Source organism: Leptonychotes weddellii, chromosome 5, assembly GCF_054177405.1.
Source record: "Leptonychotes weddellii isolate Sample4059 chromosome 5, ASM5417740v2, whole genome shotgun sequence".
NCBI lineage: Eukaryota > Metazoa > Chordata > Mammalia > Carnivora > Phocidae > Leptonychotes > Leptonychotes weddellii.
Genome location: NC_138373.1, coordinates 118,559,162 through 118,580,949, shown reverse-complemented (window position 1 = coordinate 118,580,949; position 21,788 = coordinate 118,559,162). Strand labels below are relative to the sequence as shown.

Genomic DNA, 21,788 nt, shown 5'->3' with positions numbered 1-21,788 from the left:
TTTAGAAGAAACAAGAAGAAAATATTTAGTGAAAAAGTAAATTTTCTTGTTGTTAACTTTATTGGTAAGGAAAAAATATAAACATTTTAAAACATTTTACACTTACTTACTCATGGGCAGTTTTAGTTTGGACGAAAGTTAAATGAATTTTTTTTTTTTTTTTGCAAAGCACATGAAAAAAATTTTTAATTTCTTATGTTTATGTAACATTTTCATGAATGTCAATAAGCATCTTGTTATTTTTATTATCTGTCCTCATTACTTATGAAAATAATCTTAATCTATAATTTATACTAATATTGAACTTTGCCAAGATACAAAGATTTGGTGAAAAAATGGTTTCTTTTTATTTTCTGAGACAATGGGATGTTTCCTACCCATGCTTAAACTTAAAATTATAATTAATCCACTTGTAAAATAAATATTCATTAATATCTGAACTTTTGCCAGCTGAACTCAACAACCATAAGATTTAGCTTATCTGTTGCCGTCAGATCTGTCATTTACTTGCTAACTGAAATTCAGAACAGATAAATTTGTATAACATGGTATCCCTTGTTGAATGAACTTGCCACTCTCTTACTCTCCCAACTCAGGTACCAAAGTGAAAGATGCTTGATTTTTGACCTGGAGCCTTGTGCCAAAGTTAATGCTGTTGATCATCATAAGATTTTATAGGGTATAATGTTTTTCCCTAAAGTTGTTTGGTCTTTAAAGGACCTCTTAATTTCTTAGGCCCTTTTGTTTTGCCACATATATCTAATATGAATGCTACTCTCAAAAATTGTATATGGTTATATGCTTAAGCAATGCAAATTGTACGTGACCATAAACCTGAACTTTCGAAAATCTGCCATGGTCTTACTGCCATTTATTTGTTGATTCAAGGAAAGGAGAGATGAAATTGCTTCAGGGTTATTCTAAGAGTATACCTGTATTATTTTAGTTTTCATTTGAGTCCACTTTCCAACTTGTCGAAAGGGAAATATAGGATATAGTACTGGAAGATAGGTTTTTTTGTTTTTGTTGTTGTTTTAAGTGAGCTCTGCGCCCAACGTGGGGTTTGAACTCATAACCCCAAGATCAAGAGTCGCATGCTGTACTGACTGAGCCAGCCAGGTGCCCCAGGAAGATGGGTTTATACATATATTTATAATTATCCTTTTTGCAAAAATTGAAGATTTAATAAAATATTTAATGAAATGTGGAAAATCCGTAGCTTTACAGTTTATTTTTATGAAATATAATTATATGAAACCTTTTTGGGCAGTTTCTGCACCTAGAAAGCACCTTTGAAGAAAAGGATTACGTATGTGAAAGAATGGTGGAGTTTCTGATGGGAGCAGCTAAGCGGGAAGCATCAGACATTCTGTCCTTTCAGCTTTTAGAGGCTCTCTTGTTTAGAGTTCAGCTCCACATATTTACTGGAAGATGCCAGAGTGCACTTGCAGTTTTACAGGTAAACAATTATTATAGCATTTAATTACACTTTATAGAGAGTTTTTTAAAGGTCTAAAACATTATAGGTTAGCATTGTTTAATAAGAACACAGACTTTAGATTTGAATCCTTGTTTTCCACTTAGTAGTAAGTTGAATCAGTTTATGACTGTTTCTTCACTTGCTTAGTGGGGATAATGCGTGTGTTTATGAGGTTCAAATGAAAATAATGTATGTTAAGTACCCACCAGAATAAACTTCAATATTTAGACAATAAGGGAAAAAAACTAGTCCAAACTGAGAATCTCCTCTATGGGTTTGGTGGGTTTTTTTGTTTGTTTTACTGTTTTCTTTTTATCTTACTAGATTTTGAATGTCAAGACACTTAAAATGTACAAATAAGTTGAATCTTTTTTCATAAATTATATCATAAACCTTAGCACAGTAAAAATTAATCTGATACTGACATCTCAAGTTTTTTTCATTAAAAAAGTTGTTGACTATCAATATTTCGACTTAGGTATTTAAGAAACACTCCAAAGAAATACGACATTTGGGTTCTTCTTTGCCTTTACATTTGAATCTTATGAGGAATAGGAGTCATTATTTTTAAAAACACATTATTTTTTGATTTTACCTAGAATGCTTTGAAATCAGCTAATAGTGGAATAGTAGCTGAGTACCTTAAAACAAGTGATCGATGTTTGGCATGGCTGGCCTACATACATCTTATTGAATTCAACGTTCTCCCTTCAAAATTTTATGATCCATCTAATGCCAATCCTTCAAGAATTGTTAACACAGAATCATTTGTAATGCCATGGCAAGCAGTTCAAGATGTAAAGACTAATCCTGACATGTTGTTAGCAGTTTTTGAAGGTAAGTATGTTTATAAGTTATTTAGAACATCAACTTATCCCTTATTTTGAGTCTTCATAATTAATTGGAACAAATTCATATGTACATATTGCAGGTTGTTTCACACTTTATTATATAAATGCTTAGAAGATTAAGGATTGAAAAAAGATGATTAGGGATTGAATCACATAAGATAGACATTTGGCATATATGAAAGCCAGGAACTGTGCTACATTAATAATTTTTCTGATTATGGCAAAAGATATCAGCTAAATTTGTAGATAATAGAGATTATATAGGTTTAATGAGTTGATTGAAGTAGAGAACCAGGTAATTTTTTAAAGCAGTCTGTCAAGATGAAAGTTAAAAGATTATAACTTATCTTTTCAAGCAGTTGGAAAACAGGTATAAAGCCTATTTCCTCCTAGTAGGAAGTATATAGCTTAGTCAGAAGATAAAATCTATACATTTGATATATAGTCTAAATTCTGTACTTACAGAAGAGACAAAGATCTGTGATTTATAAAATTATATTGTACAGGTCATAAACCCAAAGGAAAGAGATGATTGTAGGTTGGCATGATGAAGGAATTCTTCATAGGAGAATTAAGACTTGGAGCTGGACTTTGAATCTTGACTCTGATGTGACATAGTTGGCTTGCTCAAAGATGGGACCCTTGTCTTATCTCTGTATTTCCCAAGGACCTATTATGTCTGGCAGCATACTAAGTGCTTAGTAAATATTTATTGAATAAACCAGCGAAGAAAGGAAGGAAAAGAAGGATAATCCTGTTAGGGGAGCTAAGTAAACAAAAAGCAACATAGGAGTTGGTGCTATGGATTTGAAGGGAGATTAGGAGAAGGGAGAGTCCTTATCAAAGCGAGAGTTTATGCTGTAGAATAGTAGGAATAAAGCTTGATAAGTAGAATGATACCAGGTTTTCAAGAACTTTGTAAGTGTGGTAGACTTGATGACAATGGTTCTTGAAGAAAGGAAAAATGTGCTGAAGAGGAACGATCCCAAAGGTGTATGAAAACAACCAGAATCTGATGGCCAAAAGTGAATCACAAAAAAAAGTAACCTGGGAAAGAGGGAATATTTATTGGAGACATTTGAGGTTATCACATAGAGATGTGGGGGACTGATTAAATGTCAGGGAAGAAGAGAAGAAATAGTCAAAATAATTTCAGGGTTTTGAGACTGGGAAAAAGAAAGTGTACAGATAGAAAACAGGTAAATTTGGGAAGACTGATTTTGGTAGTAGGAGTAGTATTTGTGAATGGTAGGTAATTGGTCATCCAAGTGGAAGTGCTTGTTGGCAGAAGGAAATAAGGAAGTGAACTTAAGTGGACGATTATGGATAGAGAAATGATTTGAAAGTTATTAACATAGGAGTTACTATACTATAAAGTGCTTTATAGTTTTTAATGTGCTTTTGCAATAAATTATTCCATAGTTGAAGCAGTGAGATATTTTCTCTGAGGAAATGGAGATTTAAGAATATAGCAGTAAGGAGTGAGAGAGGAGTCAATGAATGAGACCAAGAGGACATGTAAATAAAGAAGAAGAAGAACATTATCAAATGCTAATCAAATAAAATAAATGGAGAGGTTGGCTTTTAGGTTTATATAGATGATTTTTATAAGTGAACTTCAGAAGTGCAGTTTCAGAATGACATTCACTTTTAAATTCTGTAAATCTGGGAAATCTTGCTACCACTGAGCAGGGAGGAAATGGTTGACAGCTGTGCAAAGTGCCAACAGTGACCCACTCTCTGAGATGCAGAGTGGGGACTCTACAAGGGGAAAAGAGTGTTTTGAAGGAGTAAAGAAAGGATCTAATTTAGGGGGAGACATTTAAATGGCTATAGAACAGAGAGCAGGGCCTCTTGAATTGGGTCAAAGAAAGATGAAAAGAGAATTCATTCTTTGATTTTTTTTTTCCCCGAAATCAATTTTAAGGCATTTAGGTAAATGCAGAGACACTTTCTAAGTGAAAATGTTGATACGTGCGAGAGCTCATATAGAATGGTTTTATTACCAGGAATGTGAAGGTAAGAGATTGAGTTTTAGGGAGTTCGGAGTTACCCAAAAATACTTCCTTTGGGTAATAAACCAGGAGTTCAGTAAAGATAATAAGATGATGGTCAAGCAAAAGGGTAGGCCACCATGTTTCATTGGTGTCTCAGAGTTTAAATAACATAGTCAAATAATTCATTTCATGTTTGATTTCTGTTACTGTGATGTTTTTGGATAGATGCGGTGAAAGCTTGCACAGATGAGAGCCTTACTGTTGAGGAAAGAGTAGAGGTCTGTGTTCCACTTTACACAAACATGATTGCTCTGCACCAGCTTCTAGAGAGGTAAAACTTAATTGACAAGCAGTTAACCTTGTGTTAAAAATTGATTTTTTTTCATGTGTTTAGACATGTTTTTTTCTTACTAAGGTATGAGGCTGCAGTGGAGCTTTGTAAATGTTTATTGGAAACGTGTCCCATGAACTGCCAATTGTTGGAAGCCCTTGTTGCTTTATATTTGCAAACAAATCAGCACGACAGAGCCAGGGCAGTGTGGCTTACTGCATTTGAAAAAAATCCTCAGAATGCAGAGGTTTTTTATCATATGTGCAAATTCTTCATCTTACAGGTAAAAAAAAAAAAAACCTCAATTCTTAAATATTTTTTTGTGTTTCACGTTTCCTTATTCATTCTTTACGATGTTTCAGGCATCAGTCTCTTTAGGAAGCTTTTCCTAGTATTTTTCCCTTTGCAAATTGTGTTACGTATTCCTTCTCTCTTTGCTAAAAATACTCTGTGTGTAGTTCTATCATTGCACTTATGTTGCTTCGTAGTTTTGTTTCTAGCTGCTTTATATACTAAGAACTTTATGAGGGCAAGGACCATGTCTTAATCAGATTTAGAGCCCCCAGCACACCTAGCACCAGTGCTAAACATGCAGTAGAAGATTATTAGACAGGGGCGCCTGGGTGGCTCAGTCATAAAGCATCTGCCTTCAGCTCAGGTCATGGTCCCAGGGTCCTGGGATCAAGCCCCACATCAGGCTCCCTGCTTGGCAGGAAGCCTGCTTCTTCCTCTTCCACTCCCCCTGCTTGTGTTCCCTCTCTCGCTGTGTCTTTCTCTGTCAAATAAATAAAATCTTTAAAAAAAAAAAAAGCTTATTAGACACTTGGTGGATGTGGTATATTGGGTGTTAAGCTGTTTAATGGTTGGTTGGATTTAATTGGAGATCAGAATATAGAGTTATCTCTACCCCCATCTATTCAAGAAACTTAATCTTATCAGTAGGGGGTGATTAAGGGCTTTTTCCTCCCTTGAAAGATTTAATTAAACATTGTAAGTGTAATGTGTATCCTTCCTCTCTTCTTTTTGAAATAGAATCAAGGAGATAATCTTCTTCCATTTTTGCGGAAATTTATTGCATCCTTCTTTAAACCTGGGTTTGAGAAGTATAGTAACTTGGATCTATTTCGGTAAGTTTGTTGAACTCTTGATTTTATAGAAGAAAGGGACAATATAGTTTAGTAGAAAGATTACAGATTTTTTTGTGGGTTGATTACATTTTAGACTGATGTTAAAAAAATACTTGAACACTCTTAGAGAACTGTTATGAGGGCAGTAGAACTGAATAAAAACAGAAAAGATGTAATATGCTTTGCATTCTTTGGATTAAAGACACTGAGAAAGGAAGGCTTATATTAACATCATGGTGACTCATTCTGCTTTTAATTCATTGTTATTGTTAATTTTAGTACTTAATACCATAGCAGTGAATTATCTGAGACAATGTCAAGGGAGTTTTGAAAAAATGAATTTTAATTTATTTGATTGGTGATCTCAAATGGATGTAATACACCTTTTACTTTTTTTTAAGTCTAAAGAGATCCCGCTCTAGCCTCTCAAATACAGAGTGAGAAGTTTTCGAGCAGTCTTTTCTCAAGCATCATTTTCTCAGTAACTTATGTAAAGCTCTGTATTTACTGCCTTTGCTTGCTTGGTTTTGAGTTCTTACTCTAACAAGAGAATAACAGTAAGAGGCCACAGGAAATCGTAAAGAATTATTTGGGGGGAAGGCTTTTCTTCCCTTCTTTCTCCCCATCTCTCTGTAGGCATCAGCAAACTTTTTCACTTAAGGGCCAGATAGTAAATCTTTTAGGCTTGCAAGCCATATAGTCTACCACTACCCATCATCTATGCTGTTTTAGGAAGAAAGTAGAGACAACATATAAATGAATGAGCATGGCTGTATTCTAATAAAACCTTATTTACAAAAATAGGCATAGCCTGCTGATTCCAAGTAAAACAGCATCAAAAGGAAAATACTTTATCATCACATACTCTATTGTTTTATGTTAGGAAGAACTGAGAGAAGGAAGGCCCTGAGGCACCTGGGTGGCTTAGTCAGTTAAGTGTCTGCCTTTGGCTCAGGTTCTTGGGATCAAGCCCCGCATCAGGTTCCCTGCTCAGTGGACAGTCTGCCTCTCCCTCTCCGTCTCCCTCTGCTCCTCCCCCCGCTTGTGCTTGTTTTCTCTCTCTCTCTCTCGCTTGCTCATTCTCTCTCTCAAGTAAGTAAATAAAATATTTTTTAAAAAAATAAAAAAAGAAGGCCTAAGCTGAATATCTCCTAAAAATTTTTATTGTAGAAAACAGTACAGATAACATTTTGGTTTTATATATGCAAGTCTAATGCTTAGAAATATTTTTCTTTATTTAGGTGCTCCCTCTGCCTACCCCACAGTGTAGCAGTGTTCTATAAAAACATATTTTAAAAAAGTAGCTCAATGTTTTGTTAATTTGGTGATCCATCTACCCTAGAATATTTAGTGAACATTCTAGTTTTAGTTGAGATTTGGCAAAAGTTGGTGTCACTATTCTTTCCTAGACTTGAGTCTTTGTCCTTTCTGATAACCAGTTTATTGACATAGTGATTTTAGTACTGTTTCTGAAATTCTTTCTGCTGTTATATCTAGATTAATACCTTAGAGTTAATTACAAAAGAATAATTTAAAATACAAATTAATGGAGAAGAATTAAACTATTTTATAAGAAACTTAGAGATTATTCAGCTTCCCCATGCTGACTTTGTCCCTGTTTAAATTAGAGTGCTTTAATGTCTCAAACTTAGGCACAGGACAGATCCAAAGCTGACCTTTTTACAGACTTGCTGGCTCTGATCTTCCCTTGGGCATGGAGGTAATTGGTTTAGCTTAAAAGAAGATGCTGCCAGTTTCTACTGTGGTAACTAATCAAAGATCTGAAGATCTTCTTGATGTCAGTTTAATGAAGCAGACTAAATAACTGTGAATAAAAATTTGGAAATGGGTTGCTTCCACATAATCTTCTTACTGTTTACTAAGTCACCTTGTTTTATTAAATTTTTCATGGGAAAAGTCATAATTCACAGTACACTAAGAGTTGACAAAAGAAAAGAGTTTCTTGTGCTTAGTTTATTTAGACAATACTGAAGACCTTATTTACACAGAGTGTGCATTTTCTGTTAATTTAGGAAATATTTTTTGTATCAGTTATTAGAAGAATGGTAATAGGTGAGAATGTTTTTTAGCATTGTCATACTTCTTATTGATACTGATATAAATTTTTTAAATTTACAAATATAGCCAAAGTTTATTAATGGAGTAAGTCACTGCTCTTACTGGGTTCAAAAATTTTTTTTTTTTTTTACTTCATAAGTTAGAAATTGTAAAGCAAAATACTTAGAATGTAGTATGTATTGTAATATTTACCTAGAATTGGGTTCTGTCATTTCCCATGTGACATTTACTACAAAGACAGAGGGAGGGTGTGTGGGTGGCTCAGTCAGTAGAACGTCTGACTCTTGATTTTGGCTTAGGTCAAAATCTCAGGTTCGTGAGATTGAGCCCTGTGTCAGGCTCTGCTCTCAGCAAAGAGTCTGCTTCTCTTCCTCTCCCTCTGCTCCTCCTCCCTGCCCGCCTCCCCACATTCTCTCTCTCTCTTTCTCAAATAAATTAAAAAAAAAAAAAAAAACTAGATAAGGTAATTTTCATGCATTTCAAGTCAATTTGAAGATTAGTAGATAGCCACAAAAGTTAACTTGGGGATTTTATTCATTTTACTGAAGTTAGCCTAGGGATGGAGTCTTACATAGATTAGATTTGAAGTCATCTCTTACGTCAGTTTTCAGTTGACAAATCTAGTATCTTTAGAAGTTAAGTGATTAACTCATGGTAATATAGCTAGTTATGGCCGAGTTCACAAGATGATAATAACCTGACTTCTAGATGTCCCACTTCTTCCTTTGCTTATGGTTCCTCCTGTCCTCTGCCACCATACAACTTCTCTAATCCATTAAAACTTAGTTCCTTGAAATAATTTTTAAATCCAAGAGATCACTGTATTTCCTTTAAAAACGTTACTCTTGGGGCGCCTGGGTGGCTCATTCGTTGAGCGTCTGCCTTCGGCTCGGGTCATGATCCCTGGGTCCTGGGATCGAGCCCCGCGTGGGGCTCCCTGCTCAGTGGGAGGCCTGCTTCTCCCTCTTCCTCTCCCACTCCCCCTGCTGTGTTCCCTCTCTTGCTGTGTCTCTGTCAAATAAATAAATAAAATCTTAAAAAAAATAGAAAATAAAATAAAAAAATAAAAACATTACTCTTGCAGATGTTGGTAAATGTTGTACACACAAATTCAGATATATTGGGGAGAAACCTAAATTAGAGTCAAATAGATTTCTTTACTGATTGACTTTATAGAGTCTTTAATATCCTATTAAATATCCTACTGTGGCTTTTTAAGAGAGGGCTGTAATTTTCAGTATTTCCCAGTCTTATTTGATCATGGTCCTCTTTTGACAAGTGCCTTATGGACTAGTATGTTACAGAATATACTTAGATATCATATCTAAAATGAAACCTATAATGCTATGTATGTGTATGTATGTAAATGAGAAAGAGATTGTTTTCAGATGTCAAGTTTTATAACTCTTAAAGAACTTTTTTTTTTTTACAAGAAAGTATAGATTTTGTGGGAAAATTTTAGAGACATGGTAATCCCATTTGTTCTCTGTTTTTAATTAGCTTTAGATGATTATGGGGTTTGTTTAATTTGGGGGATAGAATAAATTCATTTTGAAGAGGAGTTACTCGTGTAGGTATAAAAGAATAGACTGTGTGATGCTAGAGATGTGACCAAAGCAGTATGGTTATACATGTGAACACAGTCTCAAGACTCAAAAGTATTTCAAAGACATTCAAGTTGAAGCAGAGGTGTTTTTGTTTTGTTTTGTTTTTGTTTTTCTTAAGTATTAGTAATCCATGTGTGCATAGGCATAATTTCAAACAGAGGTTTTGTTTTGTTTTGTTTCAGGTATCTTTTAAATATACCAGGACCACTTGACATTCCAGCCCGTTTATGTAAAGGGAATTTTGATGATGAGTTGTTTAACTACCAGGTTCCTTATTTGTGGCTGATTTACTGGTGAGACATTATCTACTGTGGAAAGAAGTACTGCATATTAGACTTGCACTTGTTATTTATTACTGAATTATACTGTATTAAAACTAATTTGATGTTAAAGTCAATGAAGCAAAATTGAAGGGATGCTAAGGTTATTATAGAAGAATACATTATTATAGAAGAAACCTCAAAAGAAGGATTCCATTGTAATAATATCTGTAATGTTTAAAATAATACTTTGTCATTCCTTTACCTAATTGAATTGAGCTGTAGACATACAGTGTTTTCCTTCATTTTTTAAACAGCCTTTGTCATCCTCTTCAATCAAGTATTAAAGAGACAGTGGAGGCATATGAGGCAGCATTAGGGGTGGCCATGAGATCTGATACAGTGCAGAAGATTTGGATGGAGTAAGTTTAGTTCCTCTTAATAAGAATGGGATTTGGAATAAAGGGATATGGCGGGGAAAGGGGTGATCACCTTTCTGAGTGAGAAAAACACTGCCTTAATTATTCTAAATTATAATATTTTTCTTTTGGCAGTTATCTTGTCTTTGCCAATAATAGAGCTGCTGGATCCAGAAACAAAGTCCAAGAATTCAGATTTTTTACTGATTTAGTGAATAGATGTTTGGTTACAGTCCCTGCCCGATACCCCATTCCTTTTAGCAGTGCTGATTACTGGTCCAACTATGAATTTCATAATAGGGTAAGAACTTAAAACTTTTCTTCTTTAGATATTTGCAAAAGAAGGGGACTTAAAAAATGACAGCAAAACTCTTGTTTTATATCAAGAGAGCTTTTCTTAGGACCACTTTTGTAGCATTTAGTGTTATTCTTCACGGTGTTTCCTACTTATGACTTAAATCTAGGAACAGAGCCCTTTTAAGTTAAAGTAAAATGTGCATATTGATATATTTAAGAAAATTTAGCATTGAAGTACAATTGAAGTGATGTTAAGGTTTAAGACATATTAAAGAAGAAAGATCGAAAGAAGTAATTATAATAATATCTGTAATGCTTTGCATGATAAGTTGGAGATTTTACTCAATGAAAAATTCCATAATGTACAGTGTAGATACTTTTTTTGGTTACTATTTTGTCAAGTGAATATTAGCTATACATAGGGCATAAGAAAGCTGAAATTACACGCTGTTTAGAATTTTAATAGTAGAATATGACTAATGATATATTTATAAGGTTATTTTCTTATAGGAAAGGAAGCACAGGTTTGGTTTAGTTTATTTTCAGAGACCCCTTTCATTTAGTGCATGTAGGCTAAAAGCTCCTGTTAGAGCTCCATGTAGACTAAAACATATATGTATTTTATTTTATTTTTCGGTGGGATGGTTTTGTTGCTAATCAGGATAACCAATTACTATGCTTTGTACTTCTATGCCATTCTTTATCCCAGGATCTCAAACCACTTTATGGACATTAAGTCATTTACACACGGGCATTCCATGAGCAAGATGTGGCAGGTATTATTAGTCCTATGACTTGCCCAACTATACAGCAAGTAAAGGTAGACTCAGGAATGTAAACCCAGACTCCTGGCTTCTAGTCAGTGTTCTCAGTCCATGGCTGTCATCACTAGATCATATTTCCTAATTCATATTTGGAAAGTCACTAATATAATTAATGGTAGGAACTGTAACTCACAGCATCATACATTATTATAATTTATACATTCATGTCTTTTAAAGACCATTTTGGTTTTCTCATTAAAACACATAGGTAATTGGATTTCACATTTTGTTGCATTCATTTTCCCCCCCTCAACCTTTACAGGTTATTTTCTTTTATTTGAGCTGTGTTCCAAAGACTCAGCATTCCAAAACCTTGGAACGGTTTTGCTCAATTATGCCAACTAATTCTGGACTTGCACTGAGGTAAGAAAAAATAAAATTATTTTTGGTCTCAGCCCAATAGCGCTTCATATAAAATTATTTTTTAAAAACTTGATAAGAGTTGTCTGTTCTTTAGCATTTTCTCATTTGATACATACTACTTCAATTTCAGAGTTGTTAAGCAATATACAGCTATTCATGTAAAAGTCAGTATAAAAATCTGGTCACTTCAGAAAACTACATTATAAGGGGCCTATGATTCAAGTAAAGTTATCTGCGTTCCCTAAGCACATACCATCTGTCCTTAGCACATGCATTATAAGCAGTAAGCATTTTTTACATAGCAAAGGAATATTACTTAAAAGGTTTGTAAAGTGTTAATGGAGATAGCAGCCAACTATATATATTTTGGTTACTATGATTTGTTTTCATGTATGTCAGTCATTCTCAAGTATTATCATGCATCAGAGTCTCCTGGGATGCTCATTTAAAATACAGATTCCTGGGGGCATCTGGCTGGCTCAGTTGGTAGAACTTGTGACTCTTGATCCTCAGAGGTCGAGAGTTCAAGCCCTACATTGGGCATAGAGGCTGCTTTAAAAATCAATTAACTAAATAAAATATAGATTCCTGAGCTTGAGCCCTCAAATACATTTGAGAAACACTTACCTAGGGATTTCATACATTGAATTAGAGGGAGACTTCTGAGCATTTCTTTGTAGTTTCTCTGCTCTGACAGAGTAAACTTATTCTCACCCTCAAGAATTGTGCATTTTAATTCAAAATGGTACCCTCCATGCTAATGCTTTGGCTTCTGCTTGTGCAGTCACTCCCACTGCATCAGTTGTGTCATGTTTCTAAGTTTGTTTTGTGGATCATAAGGTACCTAAAATATTTATCAAATATTTCCTTGTGTTTTAAAGTATTTCCATTCCATTTAGCATGTATGTGGGAAAATGGTATGAGATTGAAAAAAATTTAAAGGCTTAAGGCTATGACAAAAATAGTGTTTCATAATAAAAATTCTTAGTAAGCATTCCAGTCTGCAGAAGCTAATACAGAAATTTCTATTATAAAGCATCACCTTTGGGGAGCCTGAGTGGCTCAGTCAGTTAAGCATCTACCTTTGGCTCAGGTCATGATCCCAGGGTCCTGGGATTGAACCCTGTGTCGGGCTCCCTGCTCAGCGGGGAGTCTGCTTCTCCCTCTCCCTCTGCCCTTCCCCCGGCTCGTGCTCTCACGTGCTCTCTCTCTCTCAAATAAACAAAATCTTTAAAAAAAAATAAAGCGTCACCTTTGGTAAAACATGAAAAACAGAAAATGTCATATTTTGACTAGTATCGGTTAGGATAGGCATTTAGGAATACAGGTAGTTTAATTGTTGGTTTTGATGATAGAGCTCCCCTTGCTGTGTTTTGATAGTTATTTCCTTGTGGTCATTCTTGTCTTTTTTTTTTTTTTTTCCAGAATAGAGAACTTAATAATTAGTCACTGTACTTACATTTTAACCCAAGAAACATTCATATTTCATCTACTTTGTTTAATAAAGAAAAATACAAGGAAATTATATTAATATATCAAGTCATTATTTTCAAAAATTTGGGGGAGGGAGCGCATGGAGTGAGTGCTTTAATAAGAATATGTAGACCTATTTTAGTCTGTTGAATGTGGCATGGGCCTTGACTGGGCATCTTACTAGTTTGCCTATTCCTTTCCCAGGGCAGTTTTTGTAAGAGGCATTTACAATCACTTGCTGAATAGCCTTGAGGGAATTTAACTGATCAAAAATTATACCTCATCAAACATTCTGCTCATAGAGCACATTTGGGGTTCCCTACACTTGCAATGCTTTGTTCATTTTCCTGAATGTACTTTGCAGGCTACTTCAACATGAATGGGAAGAAAGCAATGTTCAGATTCTGAAACTTCAAGCCAAGATGTTTACATATAATATTCCAACATGCCTGGCCACCTGGAAAATGTAATGCAGCAATCATGTACATGTTTTTATAGCTATTGCTTTTATTTGTAAGGTTTGCTCCAGACAGGTAAATCTGAAATGACATCTTTTTTTTTTTTTCCTGGACAGAGCTCTAATTTAGATTTATTTTTGGCACTTGCTGAGCTTTTCTACTGAGAGGAAGGGCGTGCTCACTAACAATTGCTTCTAAAAGCAGAATGGATGGAGTTTTAATTTTTTTTGAAGCAGAACATTTAGATAACAGTACTGTTATCAAACAAATCTGTTATACACATTTTAAGACCATCTTTTTTTTAAATGTGGGGTTTTCCCCCTCTTACAGATTGATGTCTTCTTTCTTTTAAAGGTATTATTAGTGCCAGGTGTTTTTACTAGTAATTATGAGTATTTTTTACGAACGTTATTTATTTTCAAAACACTGGTCTGCTTAATTCTTGTAAAGTTGATAAAAATTGTTGAATTTTTCTTTTCACTATAGGTTACCCTCCTTGGAAGTTTAGCCTGTTACTTTCAGGAAGTTTTGTACTCAGATTCCCACAGTCAGTATTCTGCCAGTGGTAGTATCTCATTTCGTTCAAAGATATATAAATTTGTCTTCTCCCCTTTCTATATTCCTTTTTTTTTCTTAGAGCCATTGCTGCTGAGATTGTTCTAAAGGGACAAAGAGAGGTAAGTTATGATTGATTTATCAGATGGGTCACTTTGTTTTTAAGCTGTTCAGCCCCTTTTGTTGACTTCTCCCTTTAAAAGGATTAAAACATAAATGTTTATGTGCTAAGAGCTCTAAATGTTTGGAAACTTGAAAACCCAGTGTAACCATTTTGTATATTATGAGGTCCCAGTGAAATAATTAGGATTATAAACATGTTTTTTATCATGTTTCCTGATGGAATTGTGTGTATATCTATCTTATAGGTCCACCGTTTATATCAGAGAGCCTTACAGAAGTTACCTCTTTGTGCATCACTGTGGAAAGATGTAATGCTTTTTATCTTTTATTTCATCTTGAAGTTTTCCTATAAATTTTCTGCATGTGCCATATCCATTGATGTGGTGATGCTCAAAATCTAGCTAAGTCTTACTTCTGTGCTTCCCTGTCTTTTACAGCAACTCTTGTTTGAAGCATCAGAAGGAGGTAAAACTGATAACCTGAGAAAACTAGTTTCCAAGTGCCAAGAGATTGGAGTCAGCCTAAATGAGCTCTTAAATTTAAACAGTTACAAAACAGAAAGCAAGAATCACTGAACACTGGGTGCAGTCAGTTCTAAGTCCTTATAATAATTGCCAAAATTATTTGAATGATCCTTCAAGATTAGGCTGATCCCTGGCTAAGGTCTGCGTAAGGCAGACAAGCATTACTGATCATATCAAGTCCCCTACAATATCCTATCCTCAAAACCGGAAGCAATGAACATGACCCTCTTCGGTTGGATAAATGAACTTCCTGTTTGGCCTACTTCTGGGCCCTGCCAGATTCTCATAACATCATGTACGTAAGTATAGTTCCTCAAAGTGACTGACATTTATTTTAATTTTGCTTTGTTTTTGTTTTTATTTTTTACTTTTCCCCCTTTCTTTATGTTGTGCTATTCCTGATTCACTTGACACTCTCTGATGCCTGAGAGATTCTTGTTTGGGATTTAATTTCCAGGGCTGTGTTTACAAGTAAAATGCAGGCAGTCCCTTTTAGTTCTTCTTCTTTAAACCTTTTGAGATTCTTCATTTCAGGATTTAAAACTTAAGCAGTCCATCTTAAGGAAAGTGTAACTGCCATGGCCACAAGTCTGCTAGTTGCACTTGAATGCTCTAACAGGGTTGTTTATTGCCCTTTCTACGTTCTGGACTCCTTGCCGAGACTGTTTAACTTGAAGATTAAAGAAACTATTGCAAATGCCAGTGCATCAGAACCTAAGAGTGGTCAAATATTATGTGCAATTTTTTTGTAAAGAAATTTTAATTTATAATAAAGTTTAACAGTTTAAAGAACAGTTAATATTCGAACTGCTTTGTATTGAAATACTACTTTGTAGTATTAAAATTGTTTATAAACAAAATATTTTTAATATAAGTTAACTTTTTAAAAAATGTTGCTGTCTTTATTCACTTTTCACACTGGTGGGAAAGGGTTGAAGTAGGAGATACGGATTTTCCCTGTAACTATATCCTAACCTGCTTTCCTATAAAAAGTTTAGTGACTTTTTAATTCACAAGATAGGTTCCCCTTCTATTTTGAGGACAGTGAACACATAGGTTTGCATTACCATTAAATCCCTCGTTCTCAAGACCCAGTGTTTAGAAAGTATCTCCCAACTGTAGTTTGAATGATTTGCTTAGTGACAGGCTGTCTTATGTTCAATATCAGTATGACCACATATAAAGAAGACCTTGCACTTTTTTTTTTCCCAGTCTATAGTCAGTGGTTTGCACCTGGTAGAAAATTGGTTAATGACACACACAAACACACCACACACACTTTCACAAATCTGGTTTTATAGCCACAGTTCAATCTAACTGTTGGGAGACAGAGCAGTAGCCCCCATGAAATAGTAGGCAAATTTGTACATCTGTACATTTGTATAATGCTTAGTCAAAATAAAACCATGTTTTGAGGCCCCACTATGTGCCTACCAGATGGTGCATATTTGGCTAGTAGATGCTGTTGGGTGAGGTCAGGAATGAAACCCACTTGGCTAGTGTTTTTCATTAAATCAAAAAGAGGCTGATTGATTTTTCTCTAAAACCAAAGAAATTTGGGTAGAAGATCATATTCTTCCATTTTTATGCATTTAGCTATTTAACCTTGAAAGCTTTTCCTGCTCTATTATTTGAAAACCATTGTTAGGTCCTTAGAAAAATTTTTCCAGTCTGTTACCTCATAGTGTAACAGTTTTGATGTTAATAGCTTTAAGTGTCTCAGTAGTGTTTTTTGAGACAGTGCTAATAAGTTTTGAACGTCTGTATATTTTTTTTTTTTTAAAGACTTTATTTATTTGACAGAGGGGGACACAGTGAGAGAGGGAACACAAGCAGGGGGAGTGGGAGAGGGAGAAGCAGGCTTCCCACAGAGCAGGGAGCCCGATGTAGGGCTCGATCCCAGGACTCTGGGATCATGACCTGAGCCGAAGGCAGACGCTTAACGACTGAGCCACCCAGACGCCCTGAACCTCTGTATATTCTTAAACTTACCATTTGTTGCATTAACAATTGATCAGCAGTAACTTTTACATCTTTTTTAAAAAAGAATACTTTGTGGGCTCCTGGGTGGCTCAGTAGGTTAAGCGTCTGCCTTCAGCTCAGGTCATGATCCCAGGGTCCTGGGATTGAGCCTTGTGTTGGGCTCCCTGCTCAGTGGGGAGTCTGCTTCTCCCTCTCCCTCTGTTCCTCCCTGCTTCTTGTGCTCGCTCGCTCTCTCTCTTTCTTTCTGTCTCCCTCTCTCTAAAAAAGAAAAAGAAAAGTATACTTTGGGGGTGCCTGGGTGGCTTAGTCAGTTGAGTGACCAAGACTCTTGATTTTGGCTCAGGTCATGATCTCAGGGTCATGAGATCAAGCCCAGCGTCAGGCTCTGCACTGGGCTGAGAGCCTGCTTATTATTTTCTCTCCCTTTCCCTTTGCCCCTCTCCCCCTAACTCTCTCTCCCTGGGGGAAAAAAAAATGCTTTGGTGCATCAGCTCCAAGGTCCAGCCATGCAGGCTATACACTGTAACAACTCCAGGGGTCACCATCACATATTGTGCTTAGTCATGCAGGTAGAGGACCTAGCATATGTAGCTGTTTCCTTTTTGATCAGTTGTCATATTGCTATTTAAAATCAAAAAGCTTGGGGCGCCTGGCTGGCTCAGTCAGTAGAGCATGTGACTCTTGATCTCGGGTTTGTGAGTTCAAGCCCCACATTGGGGTGGAGTTTACTTAAGAAAAATAAAAAAATAAAGTATTTTAAATAAATAAAATCAAGAAGCTATTTTATAGAAATTTTATTGGTTTTATTTATTTATTTTAAGATTTTATTTTTTGACGGAGGCACAGCGAGAGAGGGAACACAAGCAGGGGGAGTGGGAGAGGGAGAAGCAGGCTTCCCGTGGAGCAGGGAGCCCGATGCGGGGCTCGATCCCAGGACACTGGGATCATGACCTGAGCCGAAGGCAGACGCTTAACGACTGAGCCACCCAGGCACCCCAGGAATTTTATTGCTTTTAAGATACTCTCTTAGTCACCCTTCCTGTCATTTTACAAATTTAACCTCAAAAAAAAAAAACACTGCTTACAAGTGAGGTACATGTATATGTTTTGGGTCATCCTTCCATATTCATTTTTACCTGTTTTTTTAATTAGGTGCTTTCAACATAAAATAATTAGAATATTAAAACGGGGTTAAAGTTGATAAAGTTACTGTGGTAGGGTAAATATGCTATTTCACATGCTGTATGACTTAAAGTCTGGGCAGAGAGGTGGCATATAGCGAGGCAAGGTCAGTCATCGAGAACTGCCGTTCTTTGCACTCCCTTACTCCCACCAGGGAGTGGAATACAAAAGAGGCATTTTAGGCTTTGGGGTTTTATCTCTGATAAAGGAAGTGGTGTGGCAGATTGCGGTGTATTTTTATGTGTTTTCCTTCATTTTAGAGAACAGCCTAATATTTCTATTTGCCTTTTAACGGAAAGTGGACCTTGTAACATTGTTGTCACTGGATTATCTAAGGCGGTTTGCTTTCAATTAAAGGGCATATAAACCTACATCATAAAGCAAGCAAGAATCTCCAGGTGCAACATCTAAGAGCTAAAGGCTCTAAGCAGACAAGCAAAAGGTGATTAAGACTGACAACAAATGTAGAGAGACTTTATTGAAGATTGTAGTTCAAATATTTATTTTTCAAGGTTGAAAAAGTAGGAACATATGGCTGTAATACAAAGCAGGGCCAATATTCTTGCTTAAAGCTGTCATGTGTTCGCAGATAAGTCATAATTTCCTTAGTCTGTTTTCAGATCTGTGCGTTAACATTAGTGTGAGGGAAGAATGGGGAAATACAATTTTAGTAACCTTTTAAGTTGGAGTATTATGCCTGCAAATGTATCATTGCCCCTCAGTACAAATTAACAGTAATTATACAGAGCGTTTTGGAATAAGAAATGTTCAAGTAAAGGCAGACTTCCAAGGAACATTCTTGACATTGTTTCTTTTTTTGTCCACCTCACAATTTCACAGTTGGGTCTATGTCTTTCCGAGCTGTGGTACTTAATGTAGGTGGTAGAGCTGAGCTGGAAAAGAGTTTTTTCTTTTATTTTTTTAGGGCTGTATTCCATTTACCACCAAAAAGTCCCCTCACTTTCTGCAGGTATTCTTCAGTTGTGCATTTATTATTTTGGGGGCCAGTGGACAGCCATGTAAGGACATGCTGCCCTGCCTTCATTACCGTGGCCCACCCCCACTCACATAGCCTTCTCAGTAATAGTTATGCTATACATTGTAAGTACTACTTGATTGAGGTGTCTGCAATAAATGTGAAGAGTTTTTCATTTTTTTTCTCTGACATCTTTGAGGTAAAAGGAAGCTGTGTCTGTCCTTCATGATAGTAAAATGGATGTAGAATTTGTCTCCACTCTTCATTTGATCTTCACAAGAGGGACCACACAAGTTTTCAGAGACCCCACAGAAGAGAATCACATTTTTTTCATTTCAGAATCAATTTGAGGGGCACCTGGGTGGCTCAGTTGGTTAAGTGTCTGCCTTCTGCTCAGGTCATGATCTCAGTGTCCTGGCATCAAGCCCCACATCGGGCTCTTTGCTTAGTGGGGAGTTTGCTTCTTCCTCTCACTCTACCTCTGTGCTCTCCTCCTGCCCCCCCAAAATAAATAAAATCTTAAAAAAAAATGAATTTGAGCTTTGTGCTAGATATACAAAGATGAAAAAAGAGGCCACTGAACCTAACAACAGAAAGAGTATGTGCCAAGGAAGCATTTTTTTTTTTTAAGATTTTACTTACATGAGAGCATGGGGGAGGAGGTGGAGCAGAGGGAAAGGGAGAAGCAGGCTCCCCACTGAGCAGGGAACCCGACAAGGGACTCCATCCCAGGACCCCGAGATCATGACCTGAGACCGACTGAGCGACCCAGGTGCCCCCCAAGGAAGTATTTGGAAAGGGCACCGAGTTTGGGCTGGGAAAGTTTGGGAAAGTCTTCCTGGATGGAAGTGAATTATCGGCAAAGTCATAAAATAGGAAAAGTTAAGGCCAATAATATTTTTTGAAAATTACATGCTACTTACACCTGAGTATTGAAGGGTTTGCACGTTTAGAAACGTGCATTTTTTAAAGATTTTATTTATTTGAAGAGTACTAGCAGGGGGAGCAGCAAGAGGGAGAGGGAGAAGCAGACTCCCTGCTGAGCAAGGAGCCCGATGTGGGGCTCGATCCCAGGACCCTGGGATCATGACCTGAGCCAAAGGCAGATGCTTAACCGACTGAGCCACCCAGGTGCCCCAAAACCTGTGCATTTTTTAAAACTTCCTAAAAAGCTGCTTCGACTTTGTACTAATTTATTCACAACTGGCTATTAGACATGACAACAGGTAGGATGTGTAAAATTGCATACCAGCCGCATCTGTCCATCTTGGGGCATGTTGTGCTTCCAAATCCACATGAACATGCTGAATAGAAGTCAGTTTTATCAGGCCCAGTCTAAACAGCCTTGATGTGGAGAGTCCGATTGGAATTAAAACTGCTGCAACTGGTTTCCTTTTTTCTTTTTTTTCCCCTAACTCCTTCGGTAATGCATGAATGAAATGCTACTCTGAACATTTACTAGTATCTGCAGATGCTGCAGAGCCCTGTATCAATCCCAGTCAAGGCTACAAAGTTCTGTTCCCTGACTCTCTTTAAGACTTACGGCTATTTTTCTCTCTATAAAGTACTTGGAGATAGCCAAGCTTTCAATATTTTAAACTGATTTCTCCAAATGACACATTTTAGCCCGACAAATGTTTCAGACAATGTGGAACTCAGTAATGCCAGGAATAAAATAGTTCAGCTGGGGAGCAAAAAATCTTACATGAGCTTAGAAGGAATAGGCTTCCAGGTTTTCATCAAGAAAGCGGAAGATCTGCAATATCTGAGGCAAATATGATTGGTCTTAAGTGATGTGACTTTGCTGTGAGTGCTGGTGGGCCGGAATTTTTTCCTCAGTTTAAAAGTACAACTTACTGCACAGAAGACAGCGAATAGAATATTAAGAATGTGTGAGTCAGTTGTATCACAAACACCATAGAATAACAAATATTTTACTTTTATGGAAGATGTTAATAAATTTGGGGGGCCACCCAAAATATAAATGAATGGGACTCTTCAAAGGGCCATCTATGAAGTAAAAGCCTAAACCCAACAAGAAAACTGTTTGCACAGCTGATCTAAAAGAAAATACTGCACTTGACCTTAACTTGGTAATTTAAAAACTTCAAGATTATCAACTTCAGCCAAAATCAAAGGTGGGTTTACAATATTGTTTGGTCAGTCAAGCAAATTAAATCTTGCAAATGTTCTTACCTAGTGATGTAAGTATTATGAAAGAGAATGATAGCCAGTAGCCTAAGGGAGCTCAACCAATTAGGAAGAGTGATAGAGAACTGGTGAGCTGTCTGCGTTAATGGAGGTAATCAGGACATCTGTTGCCAAGGCCAAAACAAACACTCAACTTAGCACATCATACACTCAAAATTATGAGACTGCCTGTGGATAGATTTGGCATTTCATGCTGGTCGAAATGGAGCTACGAAGAAATAGTTTCAGGAGTATGAACCAATGTGAGTAATGAAAAAAGCATGTATCTAAAAGATCTGGATGTGATTTAGCTCCACCATTAACTAGCTGTGTAATCGTGACAGCTTATTTCATTGCTTCGTGTCTGTTTCCACATATACAAAATATGGAAATATGTGCATTTACCTCAGGAGTGTTGAGAAATTATATAGTAGAACTTATCTTTTAAAAATGAGAGTAATATTTTGAGTTTGGGACCATTATCCAAAATTTTGAAGGCAAAGAGATACTACAAAATAAATTTGCTTTTGGGGGGGGGAATAATTTCATTACTGTCCGTTGGAGCAATGACCATACAAATATTCAAGCATGAGTTAGCTGCTATCTCTAAGAAACACAAAAGAAAGCACTACCATTTAAAGATTTTTTTATTTATTTATTTATTTTGAGACAGAGAGAATGAGAGACAG

The 21,788-nt window shown here is 36.2% G+C and overlaps 1 protein-coding gene across 1 annotated transcript in view; it reads left to right on the top strand.

Annotated features, from left to right (window-relative positions):
* ZFC3H1 (zinc finger C3H1-type containing) overlaps positions 1-15,560 on the top strand; it is a gene marked incomplete at its 5' end in the record, with an annotated part of 45,647 nt that extends 30,087 nt beyond the window's left edge. Inside the window, 13 exons of the mRNA XM_081818974.1 lie at positions 1,271-1,459; positions 2,080-2,317; positions 4,554-4,659; positions 4,744-4,942; positions 5,692-5,786; positions 9,655-9,765; positions 10,050-10,154; positions 10,287-10,452; positions 11,535-11,635; positions 13,473-13,574; positions 14,204-14,243; positions 14,490-14,552; positions 14,682-15,560. Of these exons, the coding sequence (XP_081675100.1) occupies positions 1,271-1,459; positions 2,080-2,317; positions 4,554-4,659; positions 4,744-4,942; positions 5,692-5,786; positions 9,655-9,765; positions 10,050-10,154; positions 10,287-10,452; positions 11,535-11,635; positions 13,473-13,574; positions 14,204-14,243; positions 14,490-14,552; positions 14,682-14,819 (1,653 nt within the window). The remainder of the gene's footprint in view (positions 1-1,270; positions 1,460-2,079; positions 2,318-4,553; positions 4,660-4,743; positions 4,943-5,691; positions 5,787-9,654; positions 9,766-10,049; positions 10,155-10,286; positions 10,453-11,534; positions 11,636-13,472; positions 13,575-14,203; positions 14,244-14,489; positions 14,553-14,681) is intronic.
* Between the last annotated feature and the right edge of the window lie 6,228 nt (positions 15,561-21,788).